Here is a 21,960-nt window from a genome sequence, read left to right as displayed (position 1 = left end):
CTGATATCACATTTCATGACTCATTCTTGAATATGATTTTCTTGAGAAACTGTTGCAGAAGTTCCCCAGAATAGGACGGAACGAGGAGAGAAAAAGTTTGAACACTGCAGCATTTCAAAAACTGTTTTGATACTGAGTTTTAGAGAGCATCATAACAGTGCCAGTAGTTAAAAGAGTAGTTAAACAATTGGCTAAATTGGCTTTGTTTTTCTGGAAAGAACTTTACTTCCTCCCTCCCCTTTCAAGTGAGCAGAGGGAAGCTAGAGAAAAATTACAAAGGTATAAAGAATTAAATTTACACATATTTCAGAAAAGTTTGAAATACAGTGTTTCATTCCGAAGCATGCGCTGTTGTTGCCTCTGGGTTTTTTGCAGCAACTTGTGATCTTAGTATGAAGAAGGTAATGCAGAAGTGGGAAAAATAGGAAGGGTTTGATCTAAAAAAAATTTAAAAAAACAGATCTAAAGGAATGAACAGCCAAGAATGACAGAGAATACAGGCTGAAGGAGGGAATAAATTCTGCTCACAAAGGTTCGCAATTCCCAATATCAAAATGAAGAGACAGTTCAGAGAAAGTGTTGCAGATACTTTAACATTTTGACAGCTCAATAAAGTCTGTCCCAGTAGTTGAAGGTCCCTTCCTACTGACAGCAAAAGCTCTAGATGTGTTCCTGCTGTGCCACTACCTGGCCTTAACATTGTCCAACATTCATGGCACACACTTCACCTGTGAAAAAACACATTATCAGAATAGCATGCCTGTAACTCAACCCAGATTTTTGCTCTGCTACATTTCAGGGTGGGGGGTGAGAGGGGAAGGCAAAAGAAGAAGCAACAGTCCTGGAGATATGAACTATCTATCTACATAAGGTCAGTAAGAAAATAACACTTATCTCAGTAAAGCAGGAGTTGAGGAGAAGCGGCAGAAGAAGGGGAAGCTGATCAAAATCCCTTTGACAAGGAGTGGTTAAAACATCAGTCATCTATTCCAGAATTTCTCCACTTAGTGGGAAACAAAAAATGTTCAGGCTTGCAATTACATAATCCCAATGAAAATAAAAGTCAAGAATTCCATCTTTTACCCCTCATCCTGTGACCATCAAACAGGACTTGCATTGTGTTTAGAGTTCCAAGAGAAAACAACCTGTCAACATGCTCTTTTAACCCGCGTCTTCAGGTCAGAAAAACTTCACCAGGGACACGAAACTTTGGGACAGGATCTTTCTGTGACAGTGTTTACACATCACCTCCCACCCTCCTGTAGTGTTAGCCCGTATCTTGTGGGGTATAAGACACAGGTCCACAAGGAAAAATTCATTAACTGATGAAGAATTCAGCAGCCGTTGCTTGGTACCTAGCACCTGCTACCCAACTTAGTAGTCAAAGCTTTCCCTGCTGAATTAAGTGGGAACATGTAAAACACAAACACCACACCATATCCAACAACGGCCAAGAGTTTTATTTTGAGCATCAGTGATGCTAAGTCTCAAATGCGTCAGAACAAGAACTGGGTTTAATGGGAAGAAGTATGCTCTAAACATAAACCCTTATTTGTAAGGATAAAATGCCAAGTAATTACCAGACTGCTATTAGTGCTAATGACTGGAAACTCATATGACCATCCACAGAAAAATTTGGTGACAGAGCAACACAAATAGATTGCCAAATCATTACTCCCTTAGGGAAACTAACACAAACATTATGCATATTTAGTCTTTTCTTTAAAAACAAGTTGAAAAATCACATTGCTCTAGAAGCAATAGGATTTAATGGACAATACTCCGAAAGTATTGATGCAATGCCCAGACATTGTATGATATATATATATACTGCTACTGCCTCTCCCATTTTCTCATTGAGATGCAAAACTAAACCTAATCATTTGAACCAACAAGGCTACAGGTATTTCACAGCCCTTCCCATGACATACTCTATCGATGGGCCATAGCTAAATTACAAGTCAAGTTACTGGATTTGCCCACCTGGAAAATCAACTAATTTTTTTGGAGGGAGAATATCATATGCTTTGTTAATGACTTACTGCTGAATCTCTTCTCAGACAAATGCAAAATTATGTCAACTCCACAGGCTACAGGAAAGCACAAACAAGGCGGAGTGGGATGTATTGCTACAGAGACAAAAATGATCTATTTACTTTACAGCACTGTTATCGTATAGTGGTAGCTATAGCCTACAGAAGAAATATGGAAGGAAATACAAAAATTAATAACAAAAAGACAAGTCCTTACAACATTACTTTACTACATATCTTTCAGCACAGCATTAAATAATACCCTTCAAGAATATCTTTATCTATATTACACTGTTCCATGTTAATCACTGTTAACAGGCCTGTTTGGAACAAGCAAAGGAATCTATTTAAGGGCTTTTATATATAATTATCATCCTCCAGTCACTTATATAGTAAATTTCTTCTCTTTAGGGAAGGAATTAAGCAGTCGGGAACTTTTAAGAATTTGAAAGTACAAATTTTACTTAGCCAATAATCTGAAGCTATAGATTTTATTTGGTCAAATGACTACATGGGAAAGCATGTCAGCAACATCCAAGCAGAGCACAAAGGAACAGAAGACTGCTCACCATCCTTATTAATTACTTGATTTGCTAAGACATAGTCTTCCTCTTCACCAAAAAATCACCCACATGAAACGTGAGTAACAAGGTGGCTTTACTGACAAATATCCCAGTACTGCAATAGCTTTATCCCCAGGTCCCACTTCTCACACGCAGAGTTTGAAACTTTAAAAACTAGATTTTTTGACAGTGATGGTCTATCATAGCTCTAAGTTTCTGAAATAGGAAGCCTCTGGCTTGGTAGCAAGGTATGAATCAGCTACCCCACAAGACTACAATACTTACAAGTCCAGACGGATCATTTTTCTGTGCGCTTGCTACAGCTTTGTTATCTAAGCAAGTAGAAGGTTAAAAGTTGATGACGAATATAGTGAAGTTAGATGTTGCACATACTAAGAAAACCAAATATGTACTCAACGTCCAGGATCAGGCTTGAGGTTGATAGAAGCAGTAAGTTAGAGAACTTCTACTCAGGAGCTGCCTATCCTTGAAGAAGGAACATCCTGGAAAATATGTCAACCATACGTATTCTGTTTATCATGTTTATACTTAATTTTGTACAGTTAGCTAAACTGCGTCCTTAAGCACACTACCTTCATTATAATACTAAAAATCACACACTGAGTGGGCAGGAGACCCTGGCCCAGGCAGAGACACTTACTCATAGAGCATGTGTAGTAAGAATAAAGATTGTGTAATCATATGCAAATTACTAACCAATAGGTATCAGAGGGAAGCCTGTGGAAACCTACCAACTGATAACGATGTATATAAAAGGAACTCCGGAGAATACCGAGGTGTGCTAGCTTTGTGGAGTTACCACCTAGCACCCAAACTTGCACAATCTTGTAATAAACAATATCTCGTCTCTGTGTGTGAGATTGGCTCATTGCACACCACGTACCAAAACCCACTTTTGGGGCACCACTTTTGGTGACCCAGGGTGGACCTCACTGAGAAGCCTTGCCCGGATCGACTTGCTGCAATCAGCAAGGAGAAGTGGACTGCTCAGACTCCAGTGCGCACCAAACTGATTTTCGGGGACTCCGATGGCTCCTCTCCCTGCCAGGCGGTAAGCAACACAAATGTGCAACACTGAAATTGAGATTTTGTTGAACATGGGTATGTTTAGAGGGGCAATTTGTAGTTTGATATTTTGTATTTGGTTAATGACAGGAGACGTCCCTTGTTTTATATTTGGTTTGGTATCTGTTGTGTAACGTTACACTTGTTTGGATTTTTAATACCTCTGCTAAGTCGTTCCCTTACACGGACCACAGCAGGAGATTAAGATATACAAGTAGGCACCTAATATACAGTTTCTTAAGAAACAATATGGGATCTGACCCCTCTACCAAGATACCCCCTTGTTCTCCCTTGGGATGCATCCTAAAACATTGGGATAAGTTTGGAGGAAATCCCCTAACAAAAGGAAAACAGAAACAATATTGTAATCAATGGTGGATGATGTATAAATTAGATGATCAAGAGGTGTGGCCTGAAAATGGATCCATAATTTATAATACTATACTACAATTAATGTTGCTTGGTAGAAAGATGGATAAATGGGATGAGGTTCCGTATGTTGATATATTTTTCTCTTTAAAAAATAATTGTGAAGTCTGAAAGAAGTGTCATTTGATGAATAATGATGCTAACGGCATGTATGTGTTAGCTGATAATGGACAGAAAAAGCAAAGGTGTTGTTCTGCATGTGATATAGGGAAAGGATGTATTAGGAAGAGTGAAGAACAAGAGGATGTTCAAACGTTGGTGGCAAAACCCAGTGAAAGAGAGCAGGATCTTGAAAGCGAGAGTGATAGCAGTAGCATTGAAATAAAAAAAAAAGAAAAGAAGTATTATATCCAGGGATCAGATACCTTTAGCCAGATCCTGGGGAGAACCCAATCCCAACAACAGCGAGTTATTCAAGCTCCTCTGCGTCAAGCAGTAGAACCAGAAGGGTTACCTGTGTTTGTATGTGTCCCATTTACTACCTCTGATTTATTAAAGTGGAAGGAGTCAGTGGGGACATATCAGGATGATTCTGAAAAAATGCATAGGTTGGGACAAACTATTGTAATGAATCATAACCCCACATGGGGAGATATGCAGACATTGTTAAATACCCTATTTACTCCAGAAGATAAAAGGTTAGTATTAGAGAAATCTAAGGAAGAAAATGAAAGGCAAAATGTGAAGGATGATCTCCTGCTAGATTCATGCCAAAAATGGGCCCCGGCTGGGATCCCAATACTACTACAGGAAGGATAATGATTAAACAATATCAACAATTGATTCTCTATGGGATACAGCATGGACTCCTTCCAATTTAATAAATCTGAGGTGGTAAATGGGACATGTACAAACACATTCTAAATTGTATGGGGTACAACAAGGGATAGATGAAAATACCTCAGCATTCTATGAGAGATTGTGTGAAACAGCTCGGAAATAGACAGAAGAACAAAATAGCAAGATGATGTTTAATATGCTGTTTATCAGGCAATCAGCCCCCGACATCCAAAAGAAGATACTGAAGGTTGATGGGCCTGAGGGAATGTCAATTTCACAATTAATACAGATAGCATACAAAGTGTATAATAATAGGAAAGAGGGAGAAAAAGAGGCAAAAAGAAAAACAAAAAGATAGGAAACCACAGGCTGCTTTACCAGCTGTTGTTATAGTGGGTGCTTTGTGTCGGGGGAGAGGGCAAGGAAGAGGAGGAAACTTTAGAGGAAACATGACTTGAGGAAGAGACAGAAGTTGTGGTCCCTGTATTACAGATAACCAGATTAGACCAAATCAGTGTACTTACTGTAAAAGAGAACATGAGAAAAAAGCATGCCCAAAACTGGGAGGACAGAGGACACCACTACCTGCAAAGGGGAGTCAGGAACCTGAAGCCGATTTATTGCTGATGGGAAAATATGATTCTGAATGAAGGAGACTGGGGGTGAATTTAGCAATCTCCCCAGCAGATCCCCTAGTTCCAGTACAGATGGGGAATGAGACTGTAAAATTCTTAGTAGATACAGGAGCAACGTATTCCGTAGTAACTAGTTGTAGGGGACATTTGAGTAAATTTTATATGCCAGTTGTTGGGGCCACGGAAAAGCGACAGGTAAAGCCTTTTTTACAGCCAATGGAATGTAAAATCGGAAATAAAGTATTAACACATGAGTTTATATGCCAGAATGCTCCATACCTCCTTTAGGTCGAGATTTACTGAATAAGTTGGGAGCACAAATAGCCTTTTCTGGAAATACTGTCCAAATGCATATCCCACAAGACAACGCATGGAAGGCCCAGCTTTGTTCATTACAGGAGAAAAACAACAAGGAAACACAAATACCCAACAACGTATTGAATGCTGTAATCCTGTTAGTATGGGCCACCAAGGTACCTGGGAAAGCAAAGAATGCAGAGCCCGTGAGAGTGAAATTGAAACCCAATGCCAAGTCGGTAAGAAAGGAACAGTACCCCATGAAGTCAGAAGCAAGGTTTGGGTTAGAGAGTTTAATAAACCATTTCCTGCAGTATGGACTTTTACAGGCATGCCAGTCTGAATTTAACACTCCAATATTACCAGTAAAGAAGCCGCAGTCCCAGGAATACCAATTAGTGCAAGACCTACAGGCAATAAATCAAATTGTGCTTGATGTCCACCCAGTGGTACCAAATCCCTACACTTTATTACCTGCTGTTCCAGAAAATAACATTTATTTCACAGTATTGGATTTAAAGGATGCCTTCTTTTGCATTCCACTAGAAGCTGAGAGTCAAAAGTTGTTTGCTTTTGAATAGGAGAGCCCACCCACAGGACGAAAAGTGCAATTCTGCTGGACAGTACTACCACAAAGATTCAAGAACAGTCCTACTTTGTTTGGTAATGTACTGCCCAAAGAATTTGGACAGTGGCAAGGTAAGAACCCTTCTGTCACTCTTTTACAATATGTAGATGATACACTTCTGGGAACAGAAACTGAACAGCTGTGCAAGGAGGCAACCATAAATTTGATGAACTTTTTGGGATTAGGTGGATATTGAGAATATCAGAAAAAGGCACAAGTGGCACAGAGGGTTGTTACCTATCTTGGATCTGAAATATCAAAAGGAGAGAGAAAACTGGGGACTGAGCATAAAGAAGCAATATGTCAGTTTGCCCCACCTCCGTCCAAAAGAGAACTAAGAGTATTCTTAGGATAGCAGGACGGTGTAGACTGTGGATACCCAATTTTGGGTTAATGGCTAAGCCTCTATATGCAGCCATAAAAGGACCAGGAGAAGTCCTAGAGTGGACTTTGCAGTGTTGAAAGGGTTTTGATGACATTAAGCAGGCCCGGATGAAAGCTCCTGCTTTAGGATTACCATCTCTTACTAAACCCTTTGCATTATATGTACACAAGAGATTACACATAGCCTTGGGAGTTTTGACCCAAATGTTGGGAGATTTGAAAAGACCAGTGGCATATTTTTCTAAACAACGAGACAAAGTAAGCAAGGGGTGGTCAGCGTGTCTCCCAACTGTAGCTGCAACTGTATTGTTGATTCAAGAAGCTCAGAAATTGACTGTGGGACAATCAATTACTGTGTTTGTTCCGCATGCAGTAGTTGCAGTATAAGAGCAAAGAAGACATCATTGGTTATCCCCAAGCAGGGCAGAACAAGATGATATAATCATGAAAATGTCTTCCTCCTTGAACCCAGCCACACTGGGTGATAAGAATGTGGTACATAATTGCATTCAGTCTATTGAACAAGTGTATTCCAGTCGACCAGATTTGAAGGACACCCCCCCTGGAAAATCCAGACTGGGTCTTATTTACAGATGATAGTAGTTTTGTTTCAAAAGGAGGACGAAAGGCCAGATATGCAGCAGTGACTCTGAATGAAGAAAATGAGTCTCGGCCTCTTCTTATAAACACTTCTGCACAAAAAGCTGAATTGATTGCTCTCACCAGAGCCTTAGAGTCATCATAAAGGAAACTAGTGAATATTTATACCAATTCTAAATATGCTTTTGGAGTTATGCGTGCTTATGGAGCCATATGGAAAGAACGGGGACTTTTATCATCCCAAGGAACTCCTGTGAATAATAGGGCAGAAATCTTAAAGTTACTAACAGCAGTCACTGTGCCAAAAGAAGTTGCTGTAACACATTGCAAAGCTCATCAATTTGGATAGACAGATGTTATTAGGGGTAATTGAAAAGCTGATGAAACTGCAAAAAGAGTATCCTTTAATCAAGTAATGGGCGCGTTGGTACTGGAAACAATAATAAAATCGGAAGTTCCAAACTATAATGAAAAAGAAAATCAGTTAGCCAAACTTTTAGACTATTAAAAAAATAAGGATGGATGGTGGGTTACCCCAAATGGACAATGCATAGATAATGCTCCAATTAAGAGAGAATTATTGGAAAGGACTAATAAAAGTACAAATATGGGAGCTCATGCACTGGTTTGAAGTGTTAAAAGATATGCAATAGGACCAAGAATGCAACAGTATGCTGAAGGACTTGTTAAACGATGCCAAGTTTGTTGCAAGAATAATCCAAAAATAGAAAAGAAGCCTCCACCTGGAGAGGTAAAGCAAGGGTATCTCCCTGGTGAACACTGGCAAATTGATTTTTCTGAGTTACGAAAAAGTAGAGGATATAAGTACCTTTTGGTATTAGTGGATACCTTTTCAGGGTGGCCCGAAGCCTTCCCATGTCACACCAACAAAGCCAGAGAAGTAATAAAGATATTATTGAGGGAAATAACTCCTAGGTTTGGAATTCCAGAAGGACTCTCCTCAGATAAAGGCCCCCATTTTATTGCTGAAGTAGTAAAAGAAGTTTCTAAATTCTTACAAATAAAATGGGAATTACATACCCCATGGAGGCCACAATCCAGTGAGAAAAGTAGAAAGAATGAATCAGACCCTAAAAAGACAAATTGCTAAATTGTGTCAAGACACTCATTCTGAGTGGGTAGATATGCTGCCTTTAGCCTAAATGTGAATCTGAATTACACCTAGAACTAAAAAAAATTAAGTCCCTTTGAAACACTGTATGGGAAAACATATTCCATAAATCTAACAGGAAACGATGGGCAGATGCATATAACAGGAGATCAGATACTCTGAATATCTTTTGTCAGTGGCAAAGACTCTTTACTCCCCATACAGGTACGTACAAACAACAGCTCCAGTGCCATTAGAAACGCCAGTACACTTCTTCCAACCTGGGGATCAAGTGTATCTCCAGACGTGGAGAGATAAACCATTAAAGGAGAAGTGGCAAGGACCATATATTGTATTGTTGGTAACAAATACCACTGTCAAAGTAAACGGAATAGATTCCTGGGTTCACTACACTCGAGTCAAAACGGCTCCAGAAGAGAAGTACACTTCTGAAGAGATACAGCCACTGAAACAAAGGATCTCCAAAACCTCATGAATTTCATCTGGAACAGTGCAAAATCTTATTCCAACTCAAAGTGTATTCAAGGATACCTATTCTTATTTTGTTTATCATTAATTGCTTTAATTCCATTGATTTGGTATTTGTTAAAATACGTATCTAATTCTAAGAATCATCCTATTTCAATTTTGTATTGTAGGCTTAAAAGCTCAGTGGAACCCAGGAAACCCAGGGAAACAGAAAGTGTACTGTGTTCTCATACAGAAGACAGTCAAGACAGCCAACAAATCTGATCACTGGATTTGTACTCATTTCCCTGAGCATGGACATAAAGGAGTTTTGTTAATCAGAATACGTATTCCAGCAAATGTGTCATGGCAAAATTTGTGGATTGATACTAATATTGACCCTAGAGATATAGGACAAGAATGGGAAATTGATACTCCGACTCCTCCAGAAAGATACTGCGTTTGTATCCAAAGGTGTAATCCACCTAAAGGAATCAAATGATTTGATTGTTTGATTAACGCAGCATTTCTAGGACATTATTCAGGATGTAATAAAATCATATCAATAGGGACACCAATGGTAAAAGCATGGAACAGATCCGGGCCAGTCCCAAAGAGAACCGGATGGTACTAGATTTGCAGGAACAGAGCAAGAAAAATATTACCTCCAAATTGGTCTGGAATTTGTGCCTTGGGAACAGTGGTTCCAAACGTTAAAATCATAGATAAATTAACAGGGAAAGATCAAATTTGGCTACAATCATTTATGAAAAGACAAAAACGGACAACAAACCCCTTAACAGAAAGACCTACAGCTTTTCACTCTTTTGCTAGATGGTTTTTACCATGGCTACGGGTGAGTGAATTGGAAAAAGCAATAGTAAACATATCCGCTGTGCTTGAACTTCCTGAAAATAGAATGGCAGATGCTATCACTGCTCTTCAGAAAGAAGTCTCTCAATTGGCAAAAATAGCTATACAGGATAGAATGGCACTTGATATGTTATTAGATCTCAAGGAGGAGTCTGCACAGTAATAAATACCAGTTGCTGTGTATATGTAGATCAAAGCAGAATTTCCACTGATCTAGATGAAATTTGGAAACAGACTAAGATATTAAATGAAATTCAAAAAGATGACACACCCTGGGGATTTGAAGAAGCATGGAAATTGTTAACTTCCTGGTTTCCTGACCTGAGCTTTTGGATTAAAAGGTTAATACCTATAATCATAATGATACTGCTTGCCTTTATATGCAGAGATGTTTTGTTACAATGTACTTTTAAATGTTGTTCAACTTTAAGAAAACATCTATATAAAAAGATTATATGAGACTTAAATAGGAAGTATGAGGCTCCTTATGTAAGTCTTTAAAGGGGGGAACTGTTATCTAAGCAAGTAGAGGGTTAAAAATTGATGAAGAATATAGTGAAGTTAGATGTTGCACATACTAAGAAAACCAAATATGTACTCAACGTCCAGGATCAGGCTTGAGGTTGATAGAAGCAGTAAGTTAGAGAACTTCTACTCAGGAGCTGCCTATCCTTGAAGAAGGAACATCCTGGAAAATACGTCAACCATACGTATTCTGTTTATCATGTTTATACTTAATTTTGTACAGTTAGCTAAACTGCGTCCTTAAGCACACTACCTTCATTATAATACTAAAAATCACACACTGAGTGGGCAGGAAACCCTGGCCCAGGCAGAGACACTTACTCATAGAGCATGTGTAGTAAGAATAAAGATTGTGTAATCATATGCAAATTACTAACCAATAGGTATCAGAGGGAAGCCTGTGGAAACCTACCAACTGATAACGATGTATATAAAAGGAACTCCGGAGAATATAAGAGGAACTCCGGAGAATACCGAGGTGTGCTAGCTTTGTGGAGTTACCACCTAGCACCCAAACTTGCACAATCTTGTAATAAACAATATCTCGTCTCTGTGTGTGAGATTGGCTCACCAGGTACTGAAACCCACGTTTGGGACAACAGTTTGTCATCAGTTCACCATTACAGAAATAAATGGAACATACATTGCTATTTCCCTGAGCAGAACACAAACTCTACATAAAACAAACTCCATACTGAACTAAAGGTGATCTAATTTGTAGTTTTGATTAAGTCTACACTGAAAAAGTTTGAAGGAATTCTGGCTTTTTTACAAAGAAGAAAACATTTCTTTTTTAAACTTAACAGTTTCAGGTCTTACATTACAGTTAACTGGTTAAAATTCCCTCCAAGATAGCACTTAGAACACCTGAGATCTAGGATTGGTAGATAGTAAGATCAGAGAGGAAAAGCCAGATTCAGTCTTCAGATCAATGCAGAGTTCTCAGTCATCTTGCCAAAGACGAGCAATTCACAGAAGAGGAAAAAAAAAAAAACAGGTGACACTTGGGTCTATTAGTATGTTAGCACTACACCACAAGACAAAACAGTTAAATTAGAGCTACCTACAGAGCTCGGTGCTGAATGACATACTGGCAGTTTTAAAGCTGTTTTAGTCATATTTTTTAAAACACTAAAAAGTATTTCTCTTTGCAACAATACAGTAACTGATGATAAGTCTTACTGGTATGTCTAATAATTTTCTGCATCCAACATTTCAACATGAGGGAAAGAACATTTTTCAGCATTTCTTGGAAAAAGGTTTAATGCTATAACTATGTTTAGGTGTCTGCCTTTTTACATTTAAAAAGTTCGACACAATTCAGTAGGTTATGAAACACACACGTGAAGTACACTGAAGTAACAGTTTTGACACAGTCACTTAAAATCCAGCTAGAATCCCTACACTGAAAGTTGAATCACTTCACAGCAGTAGAAAATAAGACTTCATTCGGTAGAAAATAAGCGGGTTTTTTTGTTCCTTCAGTGCAAGGACTGTTGCAATTCCCATCTGTAAGAGACGTCTTGTAACTCCCTGAAACAAAGATTGAGAGAAGCAGCCTGAGGGAAGCATGAACAAGGGTGAAAGACAAAACTTGGTAAAGATAAGGGGGGGGGGGGGGGGGAAGGAGGCTGGGAGGCCCTCCGAGCCTTTCCAAGGAATGTCTCAAACACTCACAAGTACCCTGAAGGGAATAATGCAGGCCTGGTGCTCAAAGAACTGATAAGGCTGACACTTGACCCACGCGGGAGGAACAGCAAAGGATGCGGCTGGGGGAGGAAGCCCTGTGGAGACAGGACGGTTCTGCCATGGTGCAACTTGCGAAGCTTGTTAACCCTCTGTTTTCGGGGACATCGTGTCCTATGAGTGACCTTTGCCTCATTACCCGCGAAATGCATATTAAAGTTGACACCCCTGCATATGCTAATGAAGATTACGGAGATCACGCTAAACACATGTGACTACAGCACCCCTCTCTCAACCCAAATCATGCTACACGTCACCTGGGGGAAGGGGGGGAGACCTGAAACAACACTGCCACCGTAGCAGGACGGTGGGTGGGTCATACTGGGGGGAAGATTGGTGGTGCCACTGAAAAGAGAAAAAGGAAAAGGAAAGTGTGTGGAATTCCGCAGAACAGCGATCATACCAACCAGAAACCCCCTAGTTGGCTGGACCAACGCTGGAACCAGGACCGGTGATCTCTTTATATCTCTCTCCCCCCTCTCCTATTTCTCTTTTCTTTTAGAGTTTTTAAGTAATGCAAGGCATACCTTACCGCTTGCCATAATTTGTTATATACCTAACCAATTATCAGAGAAAGCTAGTTTAAGACATGTATTAATCACTGTGGGAATCTAATAAATGTTTGTATACGGACCTTGAGAGCTGTCTCACCTTAGTCCACACCGCTGGGGATTTACAAATCTGAGTAACTCACCCTCCTTCTGAGTGGGTCGTGGCACTATCCACCAACCATCTATTATTCTCAATATAATTATTTTACTATGAACACCTTTACATATAAGCAGTAAAGACAGGGGGGGAAAAAAAAAGAGAAAGTGGAGCTTAAATAAGGTCATGGATAAACAGTAAATCAACAGCTGCTACTAGTTCACTTTAAAATATCTAAGTATTTCACATGAGGATAAACACAACCTGGCCAATTCTGAAAAATTATGCAACTCACTCTGAAAACTCTGGAGAGATTCTTTAGTTAATTAAGCAGAGGCTATTCAAGATATAATTTAATACAATTCTGTTGTGCCATCTCTATACACACACTGTATTAACATACTGTAAGTTGACAGACTGGTCAGAGTCTGACAGAGCATACGAAACAGATTAATGCATCTCAAGCTGCTGAAAGATAAACCTTTTATCAGAAATTAATACAATGACGGAACAGGGCAGTGCAGAACACCCCGTGACAAAATCAGATGTCTAATTAAACTCTTGGAGAAACAAACAGCCTTGAGAGACTGGAACAGCTTTCTTAAAAAGAAATGAACGTTAGCAACAGCTTTTTACTCCTGCTTGCTATTTCTATTTCTATGTAATTTCTATTAATGAGCTCCAGGCTCTTCTGACCCAGCCTAAACATTTACTCATCTACTTATTCCCTATGTGTCAGTGGCCAGATCCCCACAAGAAAGCTTTCTCCTGTTTTCAAAAATTTTGCGCTCTTATTCTCAGAACACTGCTGCCCTCAAATCATGCTCCAAATACCTATGCAAATTACCTCCCTCCAACTCTTCTTGGTTTGTACCGGCATTATCTCAGGAAAAGGTAATCCTTGACAGTCAGAAGTGTTCAAGTTTCCTCACCACCTTCACCTTTCCCAGTGCAGTTCCTTAGAAATCTGAAGTAGCAATTAAGATTCTCTTGAGTGACATTACCCGTGTAGCTTTTCACTGACATTTTCTGCCTTTTCTTTTGTCTTTATTTTGTTCTTTTGCCTTCATTGGCTGGATCAATTACTGAAACATGACCTGTGACATATGCCAATTAGAACAAACAAGCCAAATTTTTCCCTTGTGTAACTTCACCGACTCCGGTGGCTCTAAGCCAGATATAGATTTATTCTGCTATAGGCAGAAAAACGTGCATGGTACGCCAGTAAGGTTTTCATTGGCTCTGCATCCCCCTCCACACCAAATTCAAAATTCTCCTCTCTTCAGGCTTCTTCACAGCTCTGCCTCTGCTCCTATTTCATCACTACTCTTCCCTTTCTCCTTCCCAGACATCTCCATACAACACCATGCTCCTTGCCCTGAAAGTACAGTCTCTCTTCATAAAATCCAGCTCACTGAACTCCCCTTCTTCTGCAAATCCCTCTCATGTGCCACACACCTCACTCCCTCACACCAGCTTTATTGAGCAATACTTATATACCATTGAGAGAATGGGAGACCCTATATCTGGATACATATCTCCAGTTTTTCTCATTGTCTCATCTCTCTCTTGCATTGTGCTGTGTCATATAATCTAGATCATTGCTATCCAGTCTCTGACCCTGAAGACCCACAAATGTAGGTCTGAAGGATGCTTATTAATTAAGCAAATAGTTCTGTGTGCAGCAAACCTAATGAAGCTTCATTTCCTATGGCTATGCATCTAGAGGTTGATCAGCAGCCCTGGCCTTCCCCCCCTCCCACCCCTAATAACCCCAGAGCCTTCCCACCCTTCTCCAATTTACCCACATAACCTCAAAACTGGAGACAGATGGGGACAGAAGCAGTTAAGAACCTATCCACTCTTTCAGCTTAATGGATCAACCTGGACATATTTTAAAAAGTCACAAAGTTTGTTGCTACCAAATTATCTTGCAAGAAAACCCAAGGGGGAAATGTGCCCACAAGAGTTCTCACTGTGGCAGCCAGACTGCAGCCTGGTCCCCCTCTCCCTAAGCGCTTCTTCACATCCGCTGTTGATTCAAGATGACATATGCCTACAGCCATGTCCTCCGATTAAGATGATGAAACATTTGTAGGTTCTTTATTATTGCAAGTCTTAAGAAACAGCAATATTTCCACCCTCCTGGTTTTCACTACATGATTACGACAAACTGCAAGTGGCGTAAAGCTTCTCACACAAAGCTACATCTGACATGCAGGAGAAATGCCATGCTGGCACAGGCACTGCGGGATAATACCAAGCTCCCGCTGGCAAGGAGATACAAATTATAAGGGGTAAGTGGAAAAACCCTAGCTGCACTGCCTTGGGGCATGGTAGCACGCTCAGCCACTGGAGGTCCCATGGAGCACCAGAAGCTCCGGAGGGCTGTTGTCATCTCCTGCCCATGAAACACTCCAAGGGGCTTCCATCACCCTCAGCTCGCTCCCTCGAGGGTGCGGCACACCTCCAGCAGCTCTCAGCTATATGAAGGTGACTGGATGCCATGTCTAGGGGTAGGAAAAGTTTGGCCAAGCAAACCTGCCTTTGGAAGCTGGAAGACAGATGATGTTTAATTCCACACGTATTTATTTCTTTGTCCTAACAAACCATATTTACACTTTGGCTACCCCTTAGAAGGAACCTAAGCTTCCTGCCAACAAACACAATAGTTATGAAGCCCTCCTCTCCCCAGAACTATTCAAGGACAGCTTTGAGAAGTATTCAGTCTTCAGGGGAGAACTAGATCAGTATTTAGTGCTCAAATGTAATGGTTATCTTTTGCATAAGACTCTACTGTTAGGTGTGCACCTTTACTCGAACCAAGATACTAACCCTATTCACTACAACAGAAGCTTTATTCAATGCTGAGAAAACTAGGCCTCTGCTAGATTGTCCATGTCCAATGCAGTATCGCTATGCCACATTTTAATTAGCTCGAATTATTTTAAAATGGTTTGACTCTGCCAAAAAGTACATTCCAAGATTAAACCCGCACGGAGTACAGCAACTTACATTGTAAGTCTTCCCATCCACCACACCAACTTGTGCTCCTTTTCACTGATGACAACTGCATTATTTGAGCTTAAAAGCACATGAAATTTGACTTCTCATGGGATTTTATTTTTCCCCCACCATCTCCCTTAAAATATCTAGTAGGTTTTTTTGTGTACAGATTTGCAAAAAAATTCAGCAGTCTTGATCCAAAAGAGGCAGTAGCATTTGCTTGCCCCGGTATTTCAATCACATTTTAAATAAATTTTAAAGCAAGTTGTAACGTTAGTATTGTTTTACTTTTAGATAATTTAATCTCATTTTTGTGATTCTGTTAGTTACTAGATTTTTTCTGATCTTTGGACATGTAAAGCTGCTGAGCAATAAAAATCCAGATACCTCTGAAAGTCTGTGTTGCTGTAAGTAAAACTTGGATTTGAAAAATGTAAGTTATTCCAAACTCATGTTACCAGACTTCTAATCCCAAATCCTCAGAGGGGCGTAAATGCTGAAGTTAGGCAGGGACCTTACTGCTCTAGGGGTGCAGCATGTAAGTGTACAAGACTCGACTCATAGAGTGTATTGAATTGGAAACTCCAGCCGCTCACAGTGGAAGGTGCTTGCTCTGTAACAGACCGCTGAGGAGTACCAGGCACAACCAAAGACAGTCCAACAGCGCTCTATAGTCCGAGTCTCATTTCCCCAACTACCCCATAGCTCAATGAAGCTGGTGAATTAAATCAGATGTAATAATCTGAATGAGATTATGCCTCTACAGATGAGAAGAGCAGAGGATGTGCTGATTACGGAATAGGAGAAGAGCTGTTTCAAATCATCCCTCCGAAACAAACATCGTGATCAGCAGCTCTGCGAACTCTACCAACACGCAAGGGACATAACAAGCTTTATTTAATATCAAACCCAGCATGTTTGCTATGCAGGCACAGCCCAAGTTAATACTAGAAAATGCTTGGAGGAATTGGCTATAATCCTGCTAATTAAAGACAAGTGTTAGAAAGCGTGGGTACCACTTTGTTTTGATTAGCAGTATTCTCTCCAAATGTTATGACCATACCTTGTTCAAAACAAGAGTAATGCCCTCAAAACTAAATAACAATTGACACATTTTGTAAATAAATGTGCTGTTTCTTTGCTGAACACAACAGCAGAACAGCACTGAAAATTACACTGCATTTTCGTATTTACTAATTGGTAGATGTAGCAGTCTTTAAAACAGAAGAGTATCTTGTAGTCCCAAACAAGAATACTTAAAATGTGCAATACGTTTCTGTGAGCCAGGGGCGGGGGGAGAAAGGGACTGACTACTGAAGGGAAATGCCCACTTTGTAAACGCCTATCAAAATAATCCCATGCCAAGAAGCAGCGATGTAAAACACAAGCAGGATTTATACAAGGGATAACCACACTAGCTTCAAGTCAGCGCGGTGTTTATCACCAAAACAACCCTGTGGGACTGGGACACAAACTTAGGTCTAGGTCCCGTGTTTGTAAAGGTGAGGGCTGAACTCTGCAGAGGGACATGAAAGTCCCGCTGACCTGAAGGGATGCTTGCAAGTCGTCACAGATCCACTACCGCTCTTCGCTAGACCAGGACCACAGGTTCTGTAGCCCTGACAGAAGCCAAGTACATACACACAGCTTCTTTCTGACAACAAGCGGACAGCGCGTGCCTTTTACTTCAGTTACTCCTTTCTCCCTAATTATGACAGAAGACAATATATAACAGCATGTGTTAGTCAACTATTTCTGCAAAAAGTGGATGACTGCTTACAGACACAAACTCCAGAATGACTCATACGTTTTGCACTTTTCTCGCAGGAAATTTATTCCAAGATTCGGCAGCCCCTACCAACACTAGCTTCACCACTTAATTTCAAAACTGACAGTCAGAAGAGCTATGGCTTTGTACACCGCCTTCCCGCAGCAACGAGAGAAGAACAACTATTTCATCAGCCTGAACCGACAGCCGCATGTGACGGTGCCTGCTACGTTCTGCCAATTAATTATCTACCGCCTATTAAATTTGTACTAGCCGTCGTCATTCGGGTGTCCTGCAGAAATTAAAAGAAATAATAATTCAAATTCAGATAACCAGGCAAGGGAAAAAGCGGAGGTTACCGGAGCAAAAGCCGTGCTGGAAGCGTCGAGGACAGAAACCAGCAGCGTGGGGCTCCCACAGAGATGCAGGGTGGCTCTGGGGAAAGGTGCGAGAGCAAGGGAACCCGCGCTACGGGTACGAAACCCCAACTTCATCCCTCGGGACACCTTTTCTGGGTATGGTTTATAACGAGGGACGGTCTGAGGGAGGTCGCTCCCGCTCCGGAGTAGGAGCACCCCCCGCTGCTCGGAGCCGACATGGCCCCGCGACACCCGCCTGTCACCACGGCCGCCGCCGCCGCCCGGCCCCCCCACGGGGAGCCGAACCGAGCCCGGCGGCGGGGGAAGGTGTGCCGGGGCACGGCGGCGGGGCCGAGCCCGGCGGCGGGGCCGTTCTTCCCCTCAGGCGAGGGACGCTTCGCAGGAGCGGGCGCGGAACGGGAGCGGGGCGGGGGGGAGAGCGTCGGCCGCGGCCGCCTTCCCGCCTCGCCGCCTGTCCTGTCCCCTCACCTCACCTCACCTCACCAGCGGCCGCCCTCCTGCCTCAGCTCCCTTCCCGCCTCCCCGGGGACCACCTTCCCTTCCCGCCTCGCCTCGCCTCCCCCAGGCCGCCTTCCCTTCCCTTCCCGCCTCACCTCCCCCGGGCCGCCTTCCCGCTCGCCGAGGGCCGCCGGCGCTGCCCGGTTGCGCGACCCCGCGGGGGACGACACTCACCGCGCTGCCGTCGCCGTCCTCCGCCCGCTGCTCCTTCCTCCTGCCGGCGGTGGGCGAGCCCTGCAGCAGCTGCTCCAGGCAGGCGGTGCTGGGCAGCGAGGAGCTCTTCTGGTGGGACAGGTGCGCCCCGGGCCGGCGCCCCTCCTTCCCGCCTTTGGGCCCCTCATCCCCGGCGGCGGGGTCCTCTCGGCGGCCGGGCGGCGGCCCCTTGCCCTGGGGGAGCAGGTGCTCCCGCAGGCGGCGCAGGGCGGAGCCGGACTCGCCGCCCGGTTCCAGGGGCTCGGCGGCCGAGCAGCAGAGGTTGGGCTGGGAGGACGAGAAGACGCGGTCCAGCACTTGCCTCCGCCGCTTGAACCCGCTCCACTTGGCGCCGGGCGGTAGGACTCCCTTGCCGCTGGCCGCCGGCGGGGCGGGGGGGCCCGCAGTGCGGCGCTCGGCTGCCGCCCGCCCGCCGCCGCCGCCGCCGCCGCTCCGGCCCTTGCCCCCCAGCTGCAGGTTCTTCCACAGCCGGGCCTGGAAGGACACCGCCGGCTCAGGGTCGCCGGGCTTCCCCCCCGCGGCCACCCGGGGCTCCTTGCCCGGCTCCATCATCCTCCTCCTCCTCCTCCTGCTGCTGCTGCGGCGGCGGGAGCAACAGCAGCAGAGCCCAGCGCCGGAGCCCGGCGCCTTCACTCCCGTACGGGGCGGGCCGGAGCGGCGTCCGCCGCCGGCGACGACGACGACGACGACGACGAGCGCGGGGCTCCACTGCGCCGCGCCCCCCCCCCCCCCCGCCCGGCTCAGCGCGGCACGGCCGAGGGAGCTCCGGGGCTGGCGCTTGGGGCTGGAGCCGCGCCGTGGAAGTTAAAGGAAGGACGAAGCCCCCGCCCCGCTCCCCGGCCTCGCCAGGCGGAAAGTTTGCCGCCGTGACACCCCCCCCCCACGCCGCCACCTCCCACCACCGCCCCGGGCGGTCCCTCGGTGGCCGCGGCGGGGGCGGGCTGCGCGGAGCCGGGTTGCGCAGGGGCGCGGAGCCCGGCGGAAAAGTTAATGGCGGGGCGCGGAGCGGCTGCCGGCGGCTTCGCCTTGTGCGGTACGTGCGGCGATGCAAGGACGTAGCGGGAGTGGGCTCACCCTGTCCCCCCCCTCCCCACCTGTTCTGGGTTTTTTCTGGGTCGGTTTGTTTGTTTTTTCTCCGCGTTTGCGATCGTCGCATCGTGCGGGAGGCAGAGAGGGAAAACGCCGAGCGGGCATCGGCCCCGGCCCGCGGTGACCTTGTGGAGGTGAGGTTCGGACGGCTCCCTGCGGGAAACGCCGGCCTCGGCACCCACCGCGTGTCTGTGGGCAAAGCTGCCCCTGCGGCAGCTGTGGAGGAAAAAGGCATAGCCCGGCCGGGCAGGTTCCTCCGAGTATGCAGGGGTGGGAGAAAAAACCTCAGCTCGTCTGTCACCCTCCTATTTTTTTCTAAGAGAAAAAAAAAGAGAGAGAGAGAATTGTAAATAATTACATTGTTCTCTCATCGTGGCACGCTGTAATAGTGGCCCCGTCACTGCGCTTCTGGATGCTGAGTACTATCTAAAGTTTCTTTTTTAATTGAAACAATAGCAGCAGGACTATTTGAGGACAGGCTTCCACATTCCTGAAACAGACTGGAGCAAAATAAGTATTCCTTGCATACAGTAAACCGTACCTTTATCCGGTGTACTTCAGGGTTTCATTTCAAAAGTCGCTTCTTTACACCATCGAGGATTTGGCCACCTCTGTTCTGGTTCAGCTTTTCCCAAACGGTTTGCAACCAGGCATTCGACAATCCGACTTTTGCTGAACAGAACAGGGAGAATACAAATTAAAAGTACTGAGATAAAACGGATGCTTTCAAATCACCAGGGCCTTGGGAATTCAATCTACAATAGTTGCAAAAATAGCCAAAATAACCTCTGAACCACTGGAGATTATTTTTGAGAAGTCCTGTCAGATAAGTGACATTTCAGGACCAGAAAAAGCCAAACACGGTCATAGTCAAAAAAAAAATATTTACGATAAAAAATTACAGATAAGTCAACCTACTTTGATCCCTGGAAGTGAATACAAATAATCAGCTTCTAGCCACCTAAAAGCGAAAGCATCAGATAGCAAAGCTCAAGTGGATCAAGGCCCGGAGGAAGCTCATGTCTCTCAGTTTCCGAGATGCCATCTTTGAATCAAAGAAGAAATATGCTGAAACGGAAGCTCTTTAAAAGGTTTACTTTCTTGTAAATAATGGATTTATTCAATGAGCAGGAATCAAAAGAGTAAAAAAAAAGATGAATTTGGTTCTTCATCTATACTGGGGGGAGTGACAAAGGCTATCTAAGGAAGTATTTCAATATATTTATCTTCCTTGTGTTTTATTCTTTATTTTCCCATTATGGTTGAAACAGCTCTGAAATAAGCAGCTTTTCAGGTAAAGAGTAATTTCTGTTAAAGTTATGGAAAGGTGAATACTCTTCACAAAGCCAACAGGTATAGGAAGAATACAACACTATATTCAGGAGAACTGCTTACTTGACAAAATACTGAACTACTCTGAAATCTTTAAATGACAGTTATTTTCAGCAGTGATCACACTTTCCTATCAAAAAAAGGACCAGAAATTTGTTATTTGTACAGATGTATTCACTACGGCAACTAATCTCCTAAGTGCAAAACTACAGGGAAGCTCATCCTCTGGGAGGAGTGGACACAAGCCGCAGGACTGCAGACTGGTGTTTTCAGTCTGGCCTATGCTGCATTTACATGACCCCTGCCTTGAGTGGTCCCAAATAACATGCTGGCAGGCCTCCTGATTCTTCTTCCACAAAAGCCAGCATAAGCTTTCCTTACATTAAAATTGTGTCATTACATCATCGTTTTCAAATCCTTCTAATTCGTGTCCATTTTATCCAACCAGAAAGTAGATTTGCTTGTAAAAGAAAAAGGTCAAAGTAGCTTAGGCTGTTTAGTTGCAGAAACACTCATTGTCCTGGGGGCGAAGTGGATCTGGGACCAGAAGGCAGTATATGGCCGCACTGTAACAGGCAGAGTGGGATTATTCTAGAATTAATTTAAATCAATTCACCATAAACAGTTTTATAATAAAATGAGTCATTCTGCACATTGAATTCTCTGAGCTATACTCGTTTATTAAAGTTGAAGCTCAACCTGGCAGAAAGATCACAGCAAGACTTCAAGCAACATTCAAATGGAAATCTCAACATTTAACAAGAAAATGGATGTAACACCTGTACAGGTGGGAATGACACTTTTCAAAATGTACGAATAAGCCTTTATTAGCCTCAGAAATAAAAGAAAGATATCTGAAAACATTTCT

The 21,960-nt window shown here is 43.3% G+C and overlaps 1 protein-coding gene across 3 annotated transcripts in view; it reads right to left on the bottom strand.

Annotated features, from left to right (window-relative positions):
• MCTP1 (multiple C2 and transmembrane domain containing 1) overlaps window positions 1-19,424 on the bottom strand; it is a 292,028-nt gene extending 272,604 nt beyond the window's left edge. Inside the window, exon 1 of one of the 3 annotated variants that reach the window (XM_030004938.1) lies at window positions 18,633-19,424. In XM_030004938.1, coding sequence (XP_029860798.1) covers window positions 18,633-19,223 — 591 coding nt within the window. In that variant the 5' untranslated portion in view covers window positions 19,224-19,424. Of the gene's footprint in view, window positions 1-17,939; window positions 18,217-18,632 lie in introns of those variants that run through there. The other 2 variants (XM_030004937.1, XM_030004939.2) reach the window with 2 other exon arrangements.
• Between the last annotated feature and the right edge of the window lie 2,536 nt (window positions 19,425-21,960).

Source organism: Aquila chrysaetos, chromosome Z (assembly GCF_900496995.4).
Source record: "Aquila chrysaetos chrysaetos chromosome Z, bAquChr1.4, whole genome shotgun sequence".
Lineage (NCBI taxonomy): Eukaryota > Metazoa > Chordata > Aves > Accipitriformes > Accipitridae > Aquila > Aquila chrysaetos.
Note: the sequence above shows the minus strand (reverse complement) of the source record. Positions and strands in the feature narration are given on the sequence as shown.